Genomic DNA, 24268 nt, shown 5'->3' with positions numbered 1-24268 from the left:
GGTTCGCGGGATTTCAAAAATGTAGAAATATGAAAATACAAGAATACGATAGAAATCATGTGCAAAGGAGAGGACTGAAAATACATAATTTTGTAAAGTTGAGTGTATGGTTCACCGAAATATGAAAAAGATAGGGATCCTAATAAATATGATCAATTCAAAGTCAAATCATATGAAAAAGTATATAATTAGAATGCTATTATGCCAAAAAAAAACACCGGCCTTGTTCATGCATTGGAATATGGAAAAGAGATCCACATGGATTGTAAAATTCCTTCATTTTTTCATTAAAATTCAGATCAAACTATTATTTCCTTATTTCTTGTGCTCCATTATTTTGAGGCAAACAGATAAATAGTGCCACCAAAAAAATTCCCATTCCTCTGATATTCTTCTAGTTTGAACCAAACATGCTCCTAGAGATGTCGGTTTCTCCCATCTGGTCAATGTGATTTTTTAACCCATGACGGTTGATACACCTCTACTGACTTCCTCTCTCTTTTCATTAGCGTTTAACGTGAATTCCGTATCATTTTCGCCTTATTTAATTCTTCAACATTAAAAATATTTGAATTGTAAGCCAATGCGTGTTGGTTTGTTAAGAGGTTAGAGTCAATGTACATATTTTTTTATAATTGAGTGTGAAGTAGTCCAATGGAAAATTCTCAATTTTTCCATCCTACACATGATATTATGACCATAGTAATTTGTTAAATGAAGGAAATTTAGTCAAAGCTATAAAATATTTAAATTAATTTGATTCAAATAGACTTGTTTTATAGGAGATTTAAAAAAAGTGGATGGAAGGAGAATTCACATCTTTTTTTTTGAGAAAAACCACACGCTTTATTAAACTTCAATAATCATAGGTACAACGTGCAGATCAGGTGGACTGTCCAGCCACATATATCGACCTGGAGCCAAACTATAAATTTTTTTTGCCAGGTTGTGAGCCTCTCTATTAAATTCTCTCCTCTCATGCTTAATTAAAACCTCCTCAAATAAAAAAAAACCATAGTTTGAATTTCTCTAACGATAGCACTGTAATGACTCCTAGTGCCTTGCATGATAGTTTCAATAACTCCACTACAATCAGAGCTCACCTCAATCCTCCTCGCACCAATGTCTTGCGCTAGAGATAATTGAAGTTCTTGACAGGGCTCTGTTGCTTTTTAGTCACAAGTGTCGAAAGTTTCAGATCATTGAGATAGTTTGTTACAAAACTGAGTATAGATAAAGGGCTATGGAATAGGCCCTCATGAATGGCCTTTCTTCTTGTTGTCCATATCGCCCAAATGACGACCAACACCTTGATGAAATCTTCATGACTTAGTTTCTCGATCAAGTGGAAGATCCCATGCTTAGCATCTCTAGTATTGTGGGCCGTGAGATGTTCCGCTAGCTCTTCATTGATTAGTGCCCACACACTCCTTGCCATCAAACATTCAATCAAGGAGTGCTTCCAAAAATCTATCACACCATGGCAGATTGCGAACATGCTAGATCTCTCCATATTGCGATGGTATAGAACATCCCCAGTTGGGATAGATTGCAAAGACAAGCGTCAAGCAATTTTTTTTTATCTTTTAGGGGATCTTTGTTTCCACAATTTCGACCACATCTTACCATCTCTCTCCGAGCTAGAATGGCCTGAACTTTCATCAATCCAGTCACCTCTTCGTTTCTTCAGGTTAACTAACATTATGCATGCTGACATGACAGAAAAAAACTCAAGTCCGTTCAACATTTCAAGCCCAAAAATCTTCTTGCATCGTGGTGCTTATTGGAATCGACTCAATCAACTCAACATGCATGGGATAAAAGAACTCTTAGAGACACTCATGGTTCCATTTTCCTTCTGCATTATTGATAAGTTCGCTCACTAGTCTCAGTGAACCATTCTTTTTAAGGCATAGGGGCGCAAACATTCATCTCTCGGCAACAAGTTATGCTGCCAAATCTTTGTCCTCTTTCCATCTCATATCCGACGAATCAACCCCAACATCAGAGTATCTCTTCCTTCATTTACTGCTCGCCACACCTGGAATGGTGTAGAGCCCACAGTTGCATCCAGAAAATCTTCATTTGGGTAGTAGACAACCTTTAGGATCCGTGCACCTAGCGTGTTAGGACTTCCTAAAATTCTCGAAGCTTGCCTTGAAAGCAGCGCAAGGTTGAAAAGATCCATGTCTCCGAATCCAAGGGTACCAGAATGTTTGGGCATCGTCATCTTCTCCCAAGACACCCATTATGTTTTCCTCTTCCCACTTTTACTTTCCCACCAAAAATTTCTTATGAGTGAATTAATATGATCGCACAAACCCTTTGGCAGCTTAAAGCATGACATTGAAAATGTAGGGATAGATTGAGTTACTGATTTGATAAGCAGCTCTTTTCCACCAACCGATAGAATCAGTTCGATCCAACCTTGGACTCGTTTCCACACTCTATCCTTCAAATATTTAAAAACCTCAGTCTTGTATTTCCCCACATCCAATGGCATTCCCAAATACTTCTCAGATAAAGATTCATTCTGAACATTTAGGATCCTTTATTTCCTCTCGAGTCACATTAGAACATCCTTTGCTGAAATGAATTGAAGACTTATTCAAATTCACCTTATGGCCCGAAGCTCTACTATACTTCTCCAAAACCTCTATGATCTCATGATCACCTTCAATATTAGCTGCAAGAAACATCAAACTATCATTTGCAAATAAAAGATGGTTTACTCGGGAAGCCGTAGGCGCCACTTGAGTGCCACGTAAGTTTTGTGAAATTCCCCTCCTCTTCAACATGCATGATAGTCCTTCCGCTGCGAGCAGAAATAAATATGGTGATATAGGATCTCGTTGCCTCAAACCACGATAAGGTTTAAACTCCTCCGTTCTTGATCCATTGAAAAGCACAGGAAAAGAAACAAAAGTGACACTTCTCATCAGGACGCCACCCACCTAGGATGATAGCCGAGCTTCAAAATTATCACCTCTAAATATTGTCATTCCACTCTATCATATGCCTTCATCATATCCAACTTTGAAGCACAAAATCTGAGGTGTATTGTCTGACCCTCTGACTCTCTGAGGAAATTTGTGGTCATGGACGGGATCGTTCTACATCGGCCTAGCAGCTCGGCCCACTAAGAGCCCATAAAATCTAACGAGTGAGATCCAATGTGGCTGGTGCTCATGTGGACACATACGGGAGGTGCTATGCACCGAGCTGATCGGTGGAAGTGGACGCACCGCACACCCCCGGGCGTATATGGGCTCGGCCCATTAACGTGATCGTAACGTTTCGTTCTTTTGACCATTCTGGAGTGTTTCTTTTGTTCCGTTTAAATTCAACCATTCCGTTTAAAATAATATTTTTGTTTTTTTGTTTTTCCTGATCTATTTTTTTTACGTTTTTCAAAAGCTGATTCTTTTTAGATCCATTTTTAAAATTGTTTTAGTTTTCCCCGAAATTTAAATATTTTCAAATTTTGAATATTTTTCAGATTGGAACAATTTTCAAATTGGAACAAATTTTAAATCGGAACAAATTTTAAATTGAAACAAAATTTCAAAATTTATTATATTTTATATATGAACAATTTTCGAATTTGAAAATTTTCTTATTTGAACAACTTTTAAATTTAAACAATTTTTAATTTGAACAATTTTTATATTTAAACAATTTCGAATTTGAAAAATATCGTATTTTAACAATTTTTTATTTGAACAATTTTTATACTTGAATTTTTTTCGAATTTGAACAAATTTTATACTTGAACAATTTGTTGCATTTGAACAATTTTTATACTTGAACAAATTTTTGAATTTGAATTTTTCTCAAATATTTGAGATAGAACATTTTACATTTAAAAATATATTTAAATTTAAAAAATTAAATCTTGAGAACAAAAAAATTAAAAAAATAAACAGAAACAGAAAAAGAAAAAGAAAAAGAAAGAGAAAGAGAAAAGAAAAAAAACAGAAAAAAAATAAAGCAGAAAATAGAAAATAACACGAACTGGGCCGACCAGGCCGGCCCATACCGCGCGCGCGGGGGTGTGCGGCGCGCGGTAGCCACCGACCTGGTCGGCATATAGGATTTGCCGACACATACGGCTAGTGGTTACTCATCGTCAACCCCTATCAACAGCTCGAGGCCCAGAACCCCACCTCCGCCTCCTCCCCCAACGATGGCTTCCGCCGCCATGGCCGCCTCTACCAGAACCTTGCTCCGTCCGCACCGCCTGCTCCTCCTCCCCGACCCCCGCCGCCGCCGCCTCTCCGCCACTGCCGCGGCTTCCGCAAACGCCGTAGCCACGACCGTCCGCCGCAGCGTGGTGGACGTTCTCCGGGAGCGCGGGCTCCTGGAGGCTACCACATCCGAGACTCTCGGTTCGTCGGCCACCGGGGAGCATCAGCTCCTCAAGGCCTACTGCGGCTTCGACCCCACGGCTGAGAGCCTGCACCTCGGCAACCTCATCGGTCTCGTGGCTCTCTCCTGGTTCCGCCGCTGCGGCCACACCGCTGTCGCGCTCGTCGGCGGCGCCACCGGCCGCGTAGGAGATCCCTCCGGAAAGAGCGCCGAGCGCCCTGATCTCGACCTCGCCGCCGTCATCGCCAACTCCGACGCAATCAAGGCCCTCGTCGCTCAGATCCTCGGCCGCGCTCCCGTGTCATCTCATCATGCTCAATCCGGTAAAAGCGCAATCTTGGACCAAAATGAGCATGCTCTCGCCAGTTCCGGCCAGGGTTTACCAGATAATCTGGACAATGTAGGCGAAAATATTGGTTCCTTTGTGATCTTGGACAACTACGACTGGTGGAAGGACATCACACTGCTTGATTTCCTCAGGGAGGTGGGCAAATATGCGCGTGTTGGGACGATGATTGCCAAGGAGAGTGTGAAGAAGCGGCTCAATTCAGAGGAAGGCATGAGCTACACTGAGTTCACCTACCAGCTTCTCCAGGGCTACGACTTCTTGTACATGTTCAAGAACATGGGTGTCAATGTGCAGATTGGGGGTAGCGATCAGTGGGGAAACATCACCGCAGGAACCGACTTGATTCGCAAAATTCTCCAGGTCGAGGGGGCGCATGGTCTGACATTCCCACTCTTGCTGAAGAGCGATGGGACGAAGTTTGGGAAGTCAGAGGATGGGGCAATTTGGCTCTCATCAAAGATGCTCTCCCCGTACAAGTTCTACCAGTACTTCTACTCAGTGCCGGATGTTGACGTCGTAAGGTTTATGAAAATCCTGACATTCGTGAGCTTGGATGAGATTCAGGAGCTGGAGGAGTCGATGAAGAAGCCTGGCTATGTGCCAAACACGGTTCAAAGGAGGCTTGCAGAAGAGGTGACACGCTTCGTCCATGGCGAGGAGGGATTGCAGGAGGCCCTGAAGGCAACCGAGGCCTTGCGGCCTGGGGCGCAGACAGAACTGGACTCGCAAACAATTGAGGGGATAGCAGATGGTGTACCCTCATGCTCTTTGTCATACGACCAAGTACTGAAGTCTCCCCTTGTTGATCTTGCTGCCTCCACAGGTTTGCTCGCTAGCAAGTCAGCGGTTAAGCGGCTTATTAAGCAAGGTGGTCTCTACTTAAATAACACCAAGATTGATAGCGAGGATAAGTTGATCGAGGAAAGTGATATAGTTGACGGGAAGGTGCTGCTGCTATCTGCTGGAAAGAAGAACAAGATGGTCGTGCGTATATCTTGATTGTTCTAACTTGTTTGTGGTTCTTCATATTTTCTTTGACAAGGACATGAGCCCTGTATTCAGATTAGCTGTCGGCGAACATACAAATTGCTTTACTGGAAAATGCTATACCAATTTTTTTGTTACCTTATCCTTTTATCAGAGGTTTTGGTGTGTTATGCTGGTTGTTGCTAGTGGCATTGGTTTGTTTTGTCATGTTATGAGATCAATTTCTCCCGCCATCCATGGGTTGGATATTCTTGCTTGGTTGGCTTTTGAGTTTGGATTAGTGCCAGTTGTGTGTCAGTATCTTTGTTGTTGCAATCCTTTTGACATTTCTTGTACTGCAGCCACTGCTTCAGTTTCTGTCAAGTCTCAGCAACCCCACATTCACTATCTGGTGACATCGCTGAAAGTTTTGTGTTCCGAGAAAATATAGTACTACATAATAAGGATCATAGACCAAATAATCTGCAAATCCATGTAAGTTGCAGGTTGCTGGGGCGTCATCAATCAATGTGGTTGTTGGTACAATTTCCTAATGTCTGCTTTTCGTTGAATTGTGGGTTTCTTCCTGCCATGGGCTTAAGGGGAGCTCATCCTATTGAATATTTAAGTTGATGAAAGCTCTAATTAGCACTACTACGTGTCTGCAGTTGCACCTACAGATATGCTTCAATACCAACAGAGAGGAACTTGTGTGAAACCATCGATGTATTCGTATGCACCAACATTGAAGAGATATTTCCTATCTATTTATTTGAGGGGATTTACAAACGGATATGCGATTGAAATACATGTACAGAACATGGGGGTTGAGATAGTTTTACTATTGGATTGTATTGTAAGAAAAGGTTATATAGTGTATCTGTGGGTTCCTGCGGAACTAAGCCAGGGAATGAAAATACCTGTTAAATTAATAGTGTAAGCAGAATGTTTTCATTTATTTGAGGATTCAAAGAGATAAGTACAATACATGTATACATGATTGCGTTTGTTTTGTATTTGGATTGCGTTAGAGACGAAACTTATTTGCATAGGCAGTTGCTTCCAAGGGGTTTTGTTTGTGGTTGTGCCTGACGGCGACCAGCAGGTTGCTGGAAACGGAAACCATACGGTAGCAGCAAGCAACCCCGGGTCGGGGTCCGTCCGCCTCCAACAAGAGACTTAACTCGATTATTATTCTGCTCCTCCTCTCCGTCAGACTCTTCTCCACTCCACGCAACGCAGATATAGGAGGAGGAGAGGAGATACTCCTTCGCAAGAAAGAAGTTAAAGAGGAGAGAGAGAGAGTCCTTGTCCAGTACAGAATCCTGAATTCCGCTTGCTTTTTATTACACGGTACTGCTCCCCAGACGGGTTTCCTTGCTCCGTCTGTTCTTGATCGAAAACCCCGACGAGCTCGCCTGGTGTTTCGCCGACTCTGGACATGGCCAAGCCACGGCGGAGTAGATTCTCCTTTGCTGGGTACAGAGCTACACATCGATATCATATCCGCCATAGCTCTGCTTGGCTTGTTCCTCTTTGGTTTCTTTTTTTCGCCATTGGCGCTGCGTGTCTGTAATGGAAGCTGTTCCTTTGCTCTTGCCAGGTGGGGTGGATGCTTCGGAGGCAAAGCTCGGGGGAAGGTGCTGGCAGAGGTAGGAATCGCTGTACCTATGGCTTTCCTTTGTTTCATGGAGCATTGGAGCTTGAGATGACCCATGGTTGGGGTTTGCAGGAAGAGTACCCGGTGAAGCTCCACATCTACGATCTCAGCCAGGGGATGGCGCGGCAGCTCTCGACGACAGGCCTCGGCAAGCCTATCGACGCAATCTGGTGAGCATCCATGAATCTTGGACACTGTTTTTCTTCCTCCTGGCCAGGCCAGCATGAGCGGAATATCGACCGTAGAGTTTTTGTTCAAGTCATGAACACGGCATGCTCGTACCGCTCGCGTCACTTTTGCTCTAGGTTAGTCACATCGTAGTTGCCGTGCAAACAACCTGATGATGTCAAATTTGGTTAGCTACGTGTGCCGTTTTCAACATGTCAACGCATGTTTACCTCTCTGAATAGTTGTTTTAAGCCTACTGCTCGTTCGTTGGAGTCTGGGAGAACTGATAGGTGGACTCTGTAGCATGTATTCAGTAGCGCACTTGTCGCTGCACAATGCATATTCTATACCCAACTAACTAGAAACTGCAGTCGTCTTCTGCAGACGCTGAAGTTTTGGCGTTAACTCTGTTTTTCATACATCTCCTTATGGTCAGTTAATCGGTTGTAAGTTTGTAGCCTCTGCTGATTTTATATACTGTTCATCCACAAGAATCTGGTGGCATCATTTTGTTTCATATTCCTGCCCACCAGTTCTCTGAAAAACCCTTGCACCAATTTGTTCACTATAAAAACTATGCATAGTATACATTGCACAAGATGAAACTCCAGGCATTCCCTCAAGTTGCGGGAATCCGATTAATCACCTTGACTGGTGCGCTTAATAAAGTACAAATATCACAACCTCCACTCTTGATATTGCTGACCCTATCATCACAGGCATACAGGGGTGGTAGTTTATGGCAAAGAGTATTACTTTGGTGGAGGCATCCAACAAGATAACCCTAGAAGAACACCATATGGGACTCCTGTCCAAGTAGAAGATTTCGGGGTCACACATGTTGCCAAGGAGGCCTTTGAGGACTTCCTGCTGGAGATTGGGCCGCGCTACACTCCGGAGACCTACAGTATCCTAAACAACAACTGCAACCACTTCAGCAACGAGGCGGTGAAGTTCCTTGTTAGTTCCACGGTTCCAGCTTACATCCTCGACCAGCCTAAAGAAGCGATGAACACCCCGATTGGTGCCTTGATACGTAAGTACTCTTCCTCTTGCTAGCTGTTCCCGGTCAGCAACCGTCATGTACCAATGGAAACTTTGCTCTTTGATTTTTCAGTGCCGATGATTCAAGGACTGGAGACAACCTTGAGAGCTGGAGCTGCTCCTCAGCCTTCCCAGTTTGTGCCTGCTCCTGCAGCAGCGATGCAAACACATCCATCCTCGGATAAAATTCAGATCCAGTCAAAATCAGTCGATGCAGACAAAACAGGTGATGGCAAGAAAACTGACGATGGCAATGAGATCATCCCACCTACGGCGCAACCTACTCCAGAAGCAGAGAAGCAGGAGCAACCTTCCATGAATAGCATTAAGAGTCAGTCAAGATCAATCTCTGCTGACAAAACAAGCATTGCCAAATCAATGAATGATGACAGCGGGATTATTCCACCCGCAGCGCAGCCTGATCCGACAACAGCAAAGCAAACAGAACCTTACTCTAATAGCATTCAGATCCCGACAACGGAAGATGAAAGTGGGGTCATCATCCCAGCCATCTGTGCAACCTGCTGATCCAGTAGCAGGAGCAGCAACGGTGGCTCAGGATCCCCTCGGGGTGGCAAAGAACAAGGTGCAAGAAGAGATAAAGCTGGAGTTTGCAGCTATCATGGCGACAGGTGCCACAAAGGCCGGCGAGGCGGCGGCCCTTGCAATGCGTAGGGTCATGGAGCGGCACGGGCTGCGGCGCACCGCCATTGTGCAGTGAGGGTAGAACAAGTAATACCCTTTGTATGCAGAGCAGGAAACTCAAGGTGTAATTATACCATGTCAAATACACTTGTCTGCTTACTATGCACACGGTTATGCTACTGTGAACGATCCAGGATAACCTTTCCTAGGTTTTCATATGATCTGTTTTCTATAATAGTTCTACGGCCAAACATTGTATAGTGATGTGGAACATCCAAACTGCGACCATGCTCGTCTTGCTAATACCCAGAACATCATTTACCATATCAACTGGAAGAATTAAGCGACGAAGAAACTACTAGCACTATAAGATTTAGGGTGTGTTTGGTTGGTGCCCACACCTCTACCAAATATTTGGCAAGAGTTGTCTGCCAATTTTTTGGTCAAAGAATCCGTAGCTCATGTTTGGCCAGCTATTTGGCAAGAATCTGTGAGTGAGAGCGGTGTAAACACACCCTTAATCCTAGTGAATCACTGGATCAAAAGAAAAATTCAATCCAGCAACAATAATTGATGAACACAAACACTAGCATGAACCACACAAAGGCAATGTACTGCAATGGCGTCATCATTTGGATTGTAGAACATACTTGTACAGATCTCATCATTCTCTGATCATTAGCACCAAATTCTAGTTAGTAGTTACATCATCGGCTTAAGCTGTAACTAATCAGACTCGAGACGACCAGAATGGATTTATCTACACTTACACACATCAACGCCTTCGCCCGCGGCCTCCTCACCTCGTCGTCGCCCACGCGGCGAGCTGCGCTGGGTTCACCACCCCGGGCACACGGGCGCCGCCGCCCTGCACCAGCGCGGCCACGGCCTCGTACCGCGCTGCCTGCCCCAGGCCCTGGGTCGCCTCGGAGCCCGTGTCCGGCCCACCGGGCCCGCGCCTCTCTCCCAGGACCGTGCCGCGCGCGAGGAACTCGTGCGCGAGGTACCCGGCCAGGAGCCTGTTGCCGCCGCTGCCGGCGGCGGCCGGATCGGGTAGGCTCGCCGAGGTGGCGGCGTCGCTGCATTTCCGCTTCCTCCCGGACCCCGGTGGGGCCTCCATGTCCGCCGTGTCGATGGTGTGACGGGAAATCGCTTCGTGAAGACGGGCAGAGGAAGAGAAGCAGGTCAGTGTGGAATTGTCGACAACCATTCCACACTATACTCCCCAAAATATTTAGTAATTTTAGATATTGAAAAAAAATCAAATTCTCCTGAAAATCAAAGATGATCAAGTACATATAAAATTATTTGGGCAAGAAATAGTGAACGCTCCGTATCATAGCTTATGCCATTTTTTTTTATATTTTTGCTCATAGCTTAAGGCGTGACCCCCAGCTGTGTCGATAGATCCCCTATTTGACCCTCCTCTCCGTTCTCCTCGTTCTCAAAAGGGCTCACCAGAGTTAAGGCCCCACACTTTTGCTTCCGTCTTCTGGGCAATAGTTAAGTTTTTTTTAACACAAAAGATTTTATTAAATTAAGTGCATCTTACAGATAGAAGCGTGAAAGGAGCCACGCTAGATACAGAGATGATATCCCTACTTGGACATTGTCCTGTGTCAGAGCTTAAACAACGGACTGCTAAGCATACCGTCTGAATTCTTAACGCCAAACGAGCCTGATGATGGGCTTTGACGTTTCTGCTCTTGTTGATATGAGAGACGTTGTTGCATCGAAAAGAATGAGAAGCTTGTATCGTTGCCAGTTGTGGCCTGATCTTCCAATGCCCCTGAGCTGCAAACACGGTTGTCGCAGTAGGCTGCTGAAGCCAACACCGAGCAATCGGTATAGAAGCGAGGATCTTGAACCTACGCATCTGCTAGCTTTGTTGCTAGAAGTAGACCATAAGCCTCGGCTTGTAGTGGAGAATTTCTCTGGAGGTGAGAGCGCGAGACATGCAGCTGACAGAGATGTTGGTTTTCCTTAAAGTGGATGATTACTCCTAACCCTGCCTGGCTTGTTGCTGAATCTTGTTGTTTCTCCCACGCAGCATCACTGAAAATAGCATTCCCTGCTAGTAAATCAGAGTCCTGGAAAATCAATGGGGGTAGTTGCCTGCTATTTGGAGGCTGCAGCTTGTTGTGATGATCATTAGAGCTGTCTATTTTGGTTGCCTTGATAATAGCATCGGTCGCTGCAAACACATGTGAAGGCCTGCTTGTTTTCCTACAAAACAGAGTGTCGTTTCGAGCTTTCCACAAACACCACAAAAAGTATATAGAGTAGTAGTATTTATTTCAGGATGCCCAGATGAAAGTAAAGCATGTATCATATTGGGAGTCGTGTGCTGTTGTTCAGCTAGAATTTCAGTTTTTATGAACCAAGGAAAGCAAAACCAGGCTGCTCTGGAAAAAGGGCATAGGAAAAACATATGCATTTCATCTTCCTCATTACCACATCTAGAGCAATTGTTTTTATGTGTTTGGAATACCTACTTTCCCTCTTACCTGTGGGGAGAGCCTTCCTGAGAAGCCTCCAAGCAAACGTTTGAATTCTCGGCGCCATTTCTTTGTCTTCCCAAATCTGATTAAGAAGTGAGATGATCTGCGGGGTAACAACTTTCGGACATTGCCTTGGTGGAAGTTGGAGATTGTCATAGCAATGCTTATATGCACTTTTGGAGGAGTGATGACCTGCAGGGGTTAGTTTCCAGACAAGAGTATCTTGTCCCCTCAGCATCAATTATAGGCGTTTGAAGAATTACATTAGCTATTTCTGGGCTGAAAAGAGAAGTAATTAAATTTTCATTTCAAATCTTTTGACCCGAAACCCAAAGATCTTTAACAAGCGCAGGATAAACAAATGGTTGTTGTTGTATTATGACTTATGAGGTGATCATAAATAGATTCCCAACTAATAAACCAAGGGGAGCTCCAGATTGAGCTGCTCCCATCAACAATCTGGCATATGGAAGCTGAAATCAAAAGAGGCTTTACCTTGAGAATTGCCGAACAAAAGGCTGATTTTGGCATGTTTGACGTAGCTCTCCAAATAGATGTATCATGATGATACTTTTCTTTGAGTATCTGAGCAACCTGATTTTGCGGCTCCTTTGCTAGTCTCCAAGCCATTGATAGAATTAGCCCTTGATTGATTGCCTGCAAGTTTCTGACACCAAGTCCACCAATGTTTTTTGCCGTACATACATCCGCTCAGGCTCTAAGGCATAAGATTTTTGTTCTCTGATCATCTTGAACGCCTGTCCACCAGAAATTCCTAATGATGGTTGTCAGTTTGGCTAGAATCTTTTTGGAAAACAAAATATTGGACATATAGTAGACAAGTATAGAAGAGAAAACATATTTTATGAGAGTCAATCTTGCTGCGTGTGAGAGTCTATTGGCTTTGTATGCACTAAGCTTGGATTTGAATTTATCGTAAATAAAGTTGTAAGCTGCTGATCTATTCTTTGATGGCAGAACAAGTGGGTGACCTAGATAAATAAAAGAGTCATCAAAGTTTGGCACCGGAAAGATTCTTTTGATGTCCTCTTTGACCTGTGAAGGAACATTTTTGCTAAATAAAATACCAGATTTGCTCCAGTTTGGAGTTTGCCCTGATTCCTGACAAAATTGGTCTATGAGATTAAAAATAGTGCTAGCTTCTTGCATATTTGCTTTACCACAGACAATCAAGTCATTCGCAAACATCAAGGAGTGAATTAGAGGACAGTTTGGCCCAAGAGAAATACCTGTGAGGTTGTTGGCTTGTAGAGCATCCTGTAGCGCAAAAGATAGTTCGTTCACTGCAAGGACAAAGAGATATGGTGACAAAGGACAACCATGTCGTATTCCTCTACTACTTTTAAACTTCCCAAATGTTTGGCCATTAATGATGACAGAGAAAGTTGGTGAAGAAATGCAAGCACGCGCAAGTTGTATGGAATAACCAGGAAGCCCTTTGCGAGCAAGAGCCGAAACAATGAATTGCCACTCTATTCTATCAAAAGCCTTTGCAAGATCAATTTTTAGTATAAAATCCGAGCTATTCCAGGACGACGGAGAGAAGGAGTGTGCAATTTCTTGAGCAACTATAATATTGTTGCTAATCCGTCTACCTTCAATAAAAGCTTGCTGAGAAGGGTGAATGTAATCCGGCAAGTGCACTTTCAATCTGTTTGCTAGTGATTTTGCAATAATTTTGTAAATGACATTGCACAAGCTTATGGGTCTAAAATCAGAAGGCATATGGCAAACAAGTTTCTTAGGAATGAGGGCAATATGAGTATCATTGAGTTGAGGTGGTATGATACCTGTATTATAAAAGTTCCTTACCACCTTGGTGACATCATCCCCTATCCAACTCCAAGCTGAGAGGTAGAAGCCCACATTGAATCCATCTGGTACCGGAGAGGCATTCTTCTTCATGGCTTTGAGAATATCCCATATCTCCCGCTTGTCAGGGATCGAGTTGGTGAAGTCGCTTGTTTCTTCTGGCATTGCTATTTGTAAATTGGCCCTGTCATTGTTAGTGGAAGAGGAGCAAAAAATAGTCTTGAAATAATTAACAAACTCCTTTGCAATATCATCAGGGTCAAACAAAGCATTACCATTACTCTCCTTAATGGAAACAATACGATTTCTACGCTTACGCTTTTGCACAGCATTGTGAAAGAAGGACGTGTTCCTATCACCTTGGGTTGCCCAGTGTTTTTTTGCACGTTGCCGATAAAATTCAGTGAGCTTGGTCAAGCTTTCTTCGTATTGGGAAACTAACCTAGCCTGAAGGGAGTGATCTTGGAGATGCACCGGTTTCATTTGAATCTCTGTGATCTGGTTTTGAATACTGTCAAGTTGTTGCTGCAAAGGTTTTTTCTTCTTGCACCACCTCTTTAAACTTCCTGCAAGATTAGTAGTTCTAGCATGGAAAGGTTTGTTAACCGAAGAGACCCAAGCATTTTTTGCAATACCTTGAAAGTCATCCTCAAAAGTCCACCAGTTTTCAAATTTGAAATGAAGTTTAGGTCTACGAAACTGGGAATGGGTAGAAATAAGAATAGGTGCATGATCGCTGAGAGAGTGAATGATTGGTAGATTAAACATATTAGTATTTGGGTACACTTCACACCATTCCGCATTAGCAATACAACGATTGAGCCTTTCAAAGATAGGTCTAGATGAAAAACGCATATTTGTCCAGGTATAAGCCGGCCCACTAAACCCCAAATCGAACAAACCACATTGCTTGACATAGGAATTGAAAGCCCGCATGCGGTACTTATTTGGATTAATAGAAGTAGTGTCTACATCGCACATGATGTTATTCAGATCACCTAAACAAACTACTGGCTTCCCTAAGTTATCATTAATAAAATTGAAAACATGATCCCAAATCATTCTAGTGTGGCGATGATGAGGATCTCCATAAATGCAAGCCAGGGCAAAATCTACATTAGTAGTTCTATTGAGAACTAGCGCTAATATCATATAGTGGTTGCAAAATTTGACAGAAACATGCACTTCATCGGACCAAAGCAACCATAGCCCGCCTGAACGACCATTGGACGGAACCACAAAGCTACCAGCGGTGTTAAAACGAGAATTAAGATGTGAAGAATTGTACCTCGATGTTCTTATTTCTGAAATAAAAGAGATCTGCGCACTCGTGGAGTTCATCAACCTTGCAAGGTATTCCATTTTGGTGGAGCTATCGAGGTCCTTTCCCATACCTCGGCAATTCCAGCCGACAAGCTTCAAAGCTACAGTGGGGACAACAGTGTGAGCATCTCCAGTGGCAGCAGCCACGGTGCAAGCGTCTCCCACAATAGCTCCCCGATTAGCATCAGGAGGTCGGCCTCCTCTAATGGCCGCCGCATCGGGTGGCTGTACAATCTTCTTCGACATGAACCTTTTCTGCAGGTTCAGGGGACGGATTTGATATCTCCGAAAGTTAAAACTTCGGGCAGATATAAGCTTGATTGGAGAAGGGAACCACAGGATAACACGAGCACTTAGAGGAGAATGGAGATCAGGCAAAGCCCGCCAGAGACCATCGACGACAGAGAAGACAGCAGTGCATACGAATCGGATTTTCCTCTTCAAGACGTTTCAGGAGGATGAAGCGATGTAGGGAGGATAAGGGGAAATCAGATTTGGAGAGGGTTGGGATCTTAGGATAGAGTAAAAGAACAAGAGAGAGAAGGGGATAAAGCGATGTGGGGGAGTCAGATTTGGAGATGAATTAGAATGGAGTTAACATGAGGATGAATCGATGTAGGGAGGAAAAAGGGGGAATCAGATTTGGAGAGGGATTATGATGGAATCACCCAAAGGATGAAGCATCGGTAGAATTGGCATTTCGCCAAGCTCCGGCATGTCGCCAAGTCCAACTTCGTTACTGTTCGATCACAGGTAAAGGGCAATAGTTAAGTTGGCGCATCCATCCTCATATATGTCATCAAGGACTTCTCCTTCACTTCTGCACTGCCTCTCCCATGTTCTTCCTTCCCTTTCCTCATGAGCATAATCGGTCCATCCAGATCATCCCAGCTGATGAGCTCGCTCAAGTCCATGTTCTCTTATAGGATCTCGAAATTTTGAGTTTCAAACTCTCTTTGCCTCCATCTACCCATCTGGATCTTCACCTTGTAATTCAGGACTGGTCCATGGCAAACCAATCTTCCAATGGATGATAAACCGCTTCCTCCCCGATTGGGCAGAAAATTTCATTACGGGTTGCCAATTCCATTGATGGCGCGTGCGCGTACGGAGCGAGAGAGAATCATGCTCGGGAAGGGAGAGAGAGGCGATGAGGCGAGCTAGAAACGAGGAGTCCAAGCGAGTAAAGTGAGGCAATTAAGGAGCAGGTTTATGTCGTGCATGCAGGGGCAACTTTTGAAGGTTTTTGGTTGCCCATCGCCTCCTTAATAACAACACCGGAAGATTTGCACCTTAAGCTATGATACAGAGGGAGTACATGGAAATGGGGCATTTCGATTTTTTTATTTTTACCCAGGATTCAATGATAGTAGTTCACTTGGGAAATATTTTTTATACAAGTACAATACTTGATCACCTTTGATTCCAAAATGTATTTGATTTTTATAAACCTTTTTTCAATGACTTTTTTTTGCATTCATGTGGTGTGTTGGCACCCATGTGTGTGAATCTACTTTCCTAGGAAATGGTCCATTTTAACCTCATGGAGCGAGAGGTCAAGAGACATTTACCATTGTTTGGAAGATTTAACTCACAACTAATAGAAAGCTGCAAAAAAATTCCAACCCAAAATATTAGAGGTCATTTTGCCACGTATCATTTCATATCGTGCCACGCAGATACGATCCTTATCTTAAAAGAATTTTAGGATAATATACAAACTTGGATGGATCAAACTGCAGCATATACTTTGATCTTTTGTTGCAACATTGATACATTTCTCTTGAAATATCCCAGAGTGGCTATGCCCTAGCTTATTAAGCTTAAAAAGGAAAACGTCCAATCTGTTGTTAGTAATATGATATTGGCATGGAGGGTTATCCCTACATTGAAAATCTTATATAGTTCTTAAATCCTATAGCTAGTACCCCCGCTTACCAAAAGACTTAGATAAGTTCTGAAGTGGGATATCCAAAACAGATTATTTTTCAAGGGCGGTATTGGAAATTCTAATAGAAGTTTTGTTCTTGGGCATCCACAAAGGTGGAGTGTTTACTCTTGGGTCGTAAAGAGCCAATATGATATAGATCATACACGGTGTTTGTATTTCAAGTGATTCTATGTGAATAGTTAGCATAAGTAAAAAAAAAAACTTGGTTAGGGAAGTGGATGTACAACCTAGCCACCTAGGTTCAAGTCCCCAGGAACGCGAAATTGGGTTCTTATTATTAAAAAAAATCACTGTAGGGACTTCCCTACTGTATTCCTTTCAAAAAAAGTAAAAAACAAACAAACAAAGATAATAAGATTGACATGGTTCTTAACAGAGTCAACTATATTCTCTCTAGACTTGTCAATTACATTCTATTTACATTTATCTTGTCATCACATAAGTGACCATCTTAGGTGGACAGATTGAGAGATAACGTTGTAGACACACTTAGAATAATATTTTTTACAGCTTGGAGATTCCTATCAAAGGGAATGTAATCTTATATTTCTCTCTTCCAAAACCAAGATGTACCAACATGATGTTGAAAATATTTAGAAGGGTTTTTTGTTCTCGTGCCCCTGGTTCGTTAGTTGTACTCAGTTTTCCCCAGCCTCTTAACTTTTCCTCAGTTTTCCCCTCCCTCTAGTTTGAAACCCCTCGCATAGGCTCGGACGGGAGGGTTGCCGTCTGGTCAGAGGCCTTCCGTTACCGGTGACGGCTAGGGAGCCGCGGTGGTTTTTACTTGACCGTTGCTTTCGAAATGTGTTGACTGTTGACAGGAAGAGCTGACCCAAAGCTTTCCCCTCCGCCCGAGACTGGAGGATCTCACACACCGCCCCTCCACCGCCACGCCGTCCTGCCCACCTACCTTATGGCGTCGTCCGCCGCCGAGCCGGCCCCGCCCCCACCACCACCCCCGGGAGGCGGAGAGGGCTCCGCCTCCACCAGATCTGGATCTACCCCTGTCCTCTTTGTATTTCCGTCTCGTGTGCCGCCTATTCCCGTCAGCCGTGGAGAAGATTGGGAATCGGAGGGATCTAACGCATGGATTCCATCTGGGTAAGCATCGTCTGCCTATGTGAATTAACAGTAGGCAGCTTTTGAGCGCCAATCGTTGTTGCTCAACTAACTGCGTTGCTTTTCGAATAGGATGGATCCAGTGCCGGCTTTTCGGCTGGTGGTTAGGCTGGATTCTAGCTTTACGCGTGATTCTAAACGCTATAAGAATGGGTTTTACTTCCCTGCGGTGGTTGCAACCACCATCTCGTTGAGGGATTTCAAAGCTAACATCTACGATAAGTACACCTGGAGCTCTTTCGATGCAGTTCATTTCGAATATTTCAACAGCCCGGAGGGAAGATTTGTTCCACTAATTTCCGAAGACGATCTGGGAATTCTTTTTTCTTTGAATGCTTCTTGCCGGTTCGGTAAAATTTGTATCCATGTGGACAGGGGCTAGGCATCATCTGGTGCTAGGGCATCATCAGGTGGTCGGGCATCATGTCTCTCTACTGCTGTTGCCTCTGCTAATAGTGTGCGCCGTGGCGCTCCTTGTAGGTCCACAGCAGCACCATCTGTCCCCAGTGCTAGTGGTAGCCGGATCGTTCGTACGGTCGATGTGGAGGACGATGCGGACATTGAGGATCGGTCTCCTCAAGATGATGAGGATGAGTTGATGTTTCCTGAATTAGTAGATCGATGCGATAGCGGGCAATGGAGGATCAATACATGGAAGATATTGCTTTTGGTGCCAGATTTGATGACACTGATGATGAAGAGAAGAATGAGAACGATGACAGCCTCCTTTTAGCCGATTACGAAGGTGAAGACTTGCCAACAATTGAGTGGAATAGGGAGAATCCTCAGCTTGCAGAAGGCACCATGTTTCAAACGATGATGGACTGCCGTAATGCAATTACTACATATCACATTCTCACTAAGAATAATTATGAGGTTATTAAAAGTGAGCCAGGTAGGTTCACAGTTAAATGCCTATACCCAAGGTGTAGGTGGAGGCTGCATGCATCCACAATGCGCGAAGCGGCTTGGTTCGGGTACTACGCCAACCGGTTGTGTATTTAGATCACGGTGTAAAATTTGTTATGTATTACTAACATCCCTTATCATTATGTTTCGGATAAAGAAGAATAAGGAGATCCATAGGTGTCCACCTCTAGGGGAGAGCCGAGCTGAAAACAAAGCTAGCGAAGACTAGGTGGTTGGCAGATATAATCCTAGATTGGCTGAGAGAAACTCCTTCACTTGGTCCAACAACACTCGTAAAAAAGGTGGTTGAGAAGTATAAAATGGAAGTAACTTACATGAGGATGTTCTATGCAAAGGAAATGGCTCTTGACAAGATCAATGGTCCATGGAATGAAAGCTTTCAGTTGCTTTACACTTTCAAAGCTGAAGTGGAGATGGCTAGTCCGAGACGAGTGTTGTAGCGATAGACAAGCATACAGTTCCCTACAAATTGAAAAGCGGGAAGGTAATGCACAAGAAATGTTTTAGAAGGGCTTTTGTTTGTTTCAAAGCTTGCTGGAAAGGCTTTTTGGATGGTTGCAGGCCTTATTTAGTCGTGGATGCATCAGCTCTTCATGGCAGGTTTAAAGGACAGCTAGTTGCTGCTACTGCAGTTGATGGACATAATTGGATGTTCCCTGTTGCTTATGGAGTTTTGGAGGTTGAGTCACAGGAAAGTTGGACTTGGTTTCTGCAGAATTTGCGCGACCTTATAGGTCATCCACCAGGACTTGTTATCCACACAAGACGCTTGCAAAGGTTTGGATACTGCGGTAGAAGCGGTATTCCCTGGAGTGGAGCATAGGGAATGTATGCGACACTTGGTACGAGAATTTTACAAAGAAATTCAAGGGTAAAGTTTTTACTGACAACCTATGGCCAGCTTCATACACATGCAGCTCTAGGAAGCATCTGTTTCATTTGGATGTGTTGTATAAACAAAAACCTGGGGTGAAGGAGTACTTGGATGAATGATACGTCTCCGACGTATCGATAATTTCTTATGTTCCATGCCACATTATTGATGATATCTACATGTTTTATGCACACTTTATGTCATATTCGTGCATTTTCTGGAACTAACCTATTAACAAGATGCCGAAGAGCCGATTCTTTGTTTTCTGCTGTTTTTGGTTTCGGAAATCCTAGTAACGAAATGTTCTCGGAATTGGACGAAATCAAAGCCCGTGGTCCTATTTTGCCACGAAGCTTCCGGAAGACCGAAGAGGAGTCGAAGTGGGGCCACGAGGGGCCGCCACCATAGGGCGGCGCGGCCCGGGCCCCGGCCGCGCCGACCTATGGTGTGGGGCCCTCGTGTGGCCCCCATGTTGCCCTTCCGCCTACTTAAAGCCTCCGTCGCGAAAACCCCGCGAGAGAGAACCACGATACGGAAAACCTTCCGGAGACGCCGCCGCCGCCAATCCCATCTCGGGGGATTACGGAGATCTCCTCCGGCACCTCGCCGGAGAGGGGATTCATCTCCCGGAGGACTCTTCACCGCCATGGTCGCTCGCGGAGTGATGAGTGAGTAGTTCACCCCTGGACTATGGGTCCATAGCGGTAGCTAGATGGTTGTCTTCTCCTCATTGTGCTTCATTGTTGGATCTTGTGAGCTGCCTAACATGATCAAGATCATCTATCCGTAATGCTATATGTTGTGTTTGTCGGGATCCGATGGATAGAGAATACCATGTTATGTTAATTATCAAGTTATTACCTATGTGTTGTTTATGATCTTGCATGCTCTCCGTTATTAGTAGAGGCTCGGCCAAGTTTTTGCTCTTAACTCTAAGAGGGAGTATTTATGCTCGATAGTGGGTTCATGCCTCCATTGATACCTGGGACAGTGACAGAAAGTTCTAAGGTTGTGTTGTGATGTTGCCACTAGGGATAAAACATTGATGCTATGTCTAAGGATGTAGTTGTTGATTACATTACGCACCATACTTAATGCAATTGTCTCGTTGCTTTGCAACTTAATACCGGAACGGGTTCGGATGATAACTTCGAAGGTGGACTTTTTAGGCATAGATGCAGTTGGATGGCGGTCTATGTACTTTGTCGTAATGCCCAATTAAATCTCACTATATTTATCATGTTATGTATGTGCATTGTTATGCCCTCTCTATTTGTCAATTGCCCGACTGTAATTTGTTCACCCAACATGCTTTTATCTTATGGGAGAGACACCTCTAGTGAACTGTGGACCCCGGTCCATTCTTTTATACTCGAAATACAAATCTACCGCAATACTTGTTTTTACCGTTTTCTTGCAAACAATCATCTTCCACACAATACGGTTAATCCTTTGTTACAGCAAGCCGGTGAGATTGACAACCTCACCGTTTCGTTGGGGCAAAGTACTTTGGTTGTGTTGTGCAGGTTCCACGTTGGCGCCGGAATCCCCGGTGTTGCGCCGCACTACATCCCGCCGCCATCAACCTTCAACGTGCTTCTTGGCTCCTCCTGGTTCGATAAACCTTGGTTTCTTTCTGAGGGAAAACTTGCTGCCGTGCACATCATACCTTCCTCTTGGGGTTCCCAACGAATGTGTGAATTACACGCCATCAAGCATATTTTCTGGCGCCGTTGCCGGGGAGATCATGACACGCTGCAAGGGGAGTCTCCACTTCCCAATCTCTTTACTTTGTTTTTGTCTTGCTTTATTTTACGAATGAAGCCTGGTGACCGGGTGTATACGTGAGCACGCATCCATTGGTTGCCACGTGTCACATCTAGCAATTCACTGTTACCATCATTGTTGGGTTAGCAAACCACATCAGCACTAACAACACTTCGCTAATGATTGGCGCTACCAATCATTGAAACACGGGACCCGCAGCCCACGCCAAGTACGCTTAACGATGGATAAGACAACGTCAAGGCAACAGATCCAATTGATGAGAACCGGATCTCAACGCAGATCGTGTGGCATCTAGAGGGTGCTCACGTATACACCTAGTCACCAAATCCCCTCTCCTTTATTTTATTTACTACTTTGTTTGCTGCATTATATCAAAACACAAAAAAATTAGTTGCTAGCTTTACTTTATTTACTGTCTTGTTTGCTATATCAAAAACACAAAAAATTAGTTATTTGCATTTACTTTACTTGATTCATCATGTTTCCTTTTAATTTTACCACAAAAGACATACCGGTAGGACGCGGGTCTATAATTGGGAGAAACAATATAGAAGAATTTTTCAGTCATGTTAGTACCGTTGAAGATTTTGAAGATAGACACTTGGTATAACTTGCTCCTACTTATGAAATTGCTGCTGCTGCTTTAGTTCGCATGTTGGAAACTAAATTTGTTAATCTCAATCCTATAATCCAACATATGTTTCTTACACTCGGTGATATGGAAGAGGGGGAAAAGAAAGATTTTGTTTTAGAAACCCTTGTTAGAGAATTTGGTGGTCTAGCAAGAGAGGCTAGAAAGGTCTTTGCTAAATTTAATATGCTTGGTTCTCATACTAATTTTGTTGGTCTCCTTGAAAAAATGGACATGGATAGAATAAGGTACACTAATAATACTAATGATGGTGGGGAGATCAAAGCACCAATACCATGTAAACTCCTAGCTATGAATGATGCACTAGAAAATAACTATGCTTGGCTTGTTCCTGAAAGTTTGTTCGATGAGAGTAGCAAGCCCAAGACTAATGAAAAGGGAGACGCTGAAACTTATGTATCCAATATACTATGCATGGTTGAGAAAACTCCAAACCCCGCTGTAGATGCACCACCCTTTGATAATACTTGATATACACTTTCTGCACCTAGCTGAAAGGCGTTAAAGAAAAGCGCTTATGGGAGACAACCCATGTTTTTACTACAGTATTTTTGTTTTATATTTGAGTCTTGGAAGTTGTTTACTACTGTAGCAACCTCTCCTTATCTTAGTTTTATGTTTTGTTGTGCCAAGTAAAGTCTTTGATAGTAAAGTAAATACTAGATTTGGATTACTGCGCAGAAACAGATTTCTTTTCTGTCACGAATCTGGGTCTAATTCTCTGTAGGTAACTCAGAAAATTAAGCCAATTTACGTGAGTGATCCTCAGATGTGTACGCAACTTTCATTCAATTTGGGAATTTTCATTTGAGCAAGTATGGTGCCCTAATAAAATCCATCTTTACGGACTGTTCTGTTTTGACAGATTCTGCCTTTTATTTCGCATTGCCTCTTTTGCTATGTTGGATGAATTTCTTTGATCCATTAATGTCCAGTAGCTTTATGCAATGTCCAGAAGTGTTAAGAATGATTGTGTCACCTCTGAACATGTTAATTTTTATTGTGCACTAACCCTCTAATGAGTTGTTTCGAGTTTGGTGTGGAGGAAGTTTTCAAGGATCAAGAGAGGAGTATGATACAATATGATCAAGGAGAGTGAAAGCTCTAAGCTTGGGGATGCCCCGGTGGTTCACCCCTGCATATTCTGAGAAGACTCAAGCGTCTAAGCTTGGGGATGCCCAAGGCATCCCCTTCTTCATCGACAACATTATCGAGTTCCTCCCCCGAAACTATATTTTTATTCCGTCACATCTTATGCACTTTGCTTGGAGCGTCGGTTTGTTTTTGTTTTTGTTTTGTTTGAATAAAATGGATCCTAGCATTCACTTTGTGGGAGAGAGACACGCTCCGCTTTAGCATATGGACAAGTATGTCCTTAGGCTCTACTCATAGTATTCATGGCGAAGTTTCTTCTTCGTTAAATTGTTATATGGTTGGAATTGGAAAATACTACATGTAGTAATTCTAAAATGTCTTGGATAATTTGATACTTGGCAATTGTTGTGCTCATGTTTAAGCTCTTGCATCATATACTTTGCACCCATTAATGAAGAAACACTTAGAGCTTGCTAATTTGGTTTGCATATTTGGTTTCTCTAGAGTCTAGATAATATCTAGTATTGAGTTTTGAACAACAAGGAAGACGGTGTAGAGTCTTATAATGTTTACAATATGTCTTTTATGTGAGTTTTTCTGTACCGTTCATCCTTGTGTTTGTTTCAAATAACCTTGCTAGCCTAAACCTTGTATCGAGAGGGAATACTTCTCATGTATCCAAAATCCTTGAGCCAACCACTATGCCATTTGTGTCCACCATACCTACCTACTACATGGTATTTATCCGCCATTCCAAAGTAAATTGCTTGAGTGCTACCTTTAAAATTCCATCATTCACCTTTGCAATATATAGCTCATGGGACAAATAGCTTAAAAACTATTGTAGTATTGAATATGTACTTATGCACTTTATCTCTTATTAAGTTGCTTGTTGTGCGATAACCATGTTTCCGGGGACGCCATCAACTATTCTTTGTTGAATATCATGTGAGTTGCTATGCATGTCCGTCTTGTCTCGAAGTAAGAGAGATCTACCACCTT

The 24268-nt window shown here is 43.4% G+C and overlaps 2 protein-coding genes and 1 pseudogene across 2 annotated transcripts; 2 read left to right on the top strand and 1 right to left on the bottom strand.

Moving 5' to 3' along the window:
• Positions 1–4162: 4162 nt before the first annotated feature.
• On the top strand, positions 4163–5854 carry LOC124705528 (tyrosine--tRNA ligase, chloroplastic/mitochondrial). Its single transcript, XM_047237231.1, has one exon. It carries the CDS (start codon positions 4187–4189, stop codon positions 5714–5716), a length of 1530 nt encoding a protein of 509 aa, XP_047093187.1. The 5' UTR covers positions 4163–4186; the 3' UTR covers positions 5717–5854.
• A 1019-nt stretch (positions 5855–6873) lies between these two features.
• Positions 6874–9587, top strand: LOC124708275 (annotated as a pseudogene).
• Positions 9588–9794: 207 nt separating this feature from the next.
• LOC124708276 lies at positions 9795–10375 on the bottom strand. The gene has a single exon (XM_047239956.1). The coding sequence runs from the start codon at positions 10318–10320 to the stop codon at positions 10000–10002; it is 321 nt and encodes a 106-aa protein (XP_047095912.1). The 5' UTR covers positions 10321–10375; the 3' UTR covers positions 9795–9999.
• Between the last annotated feature and the right edge of the window lie 13893 nt (positions 10376–24268).

This window comes from Lolium rigidum, chromosome 4, assembly GCF_022539505.1.
Source record: "Lolium rigidum isolate FL_2022 chromosome 4, APGP_CSIRO_Lrig_0.1, whole genome shotgun sequence".
NCBI lineage: Eukaryota > Viridiplantae > Streptophyta > Magnoliopsida > Poales > Poaceae > Lolium > Lolium rigidum.
This window is presented reverse-complemented; position numbering and strand designations above follow the sequence as displayed.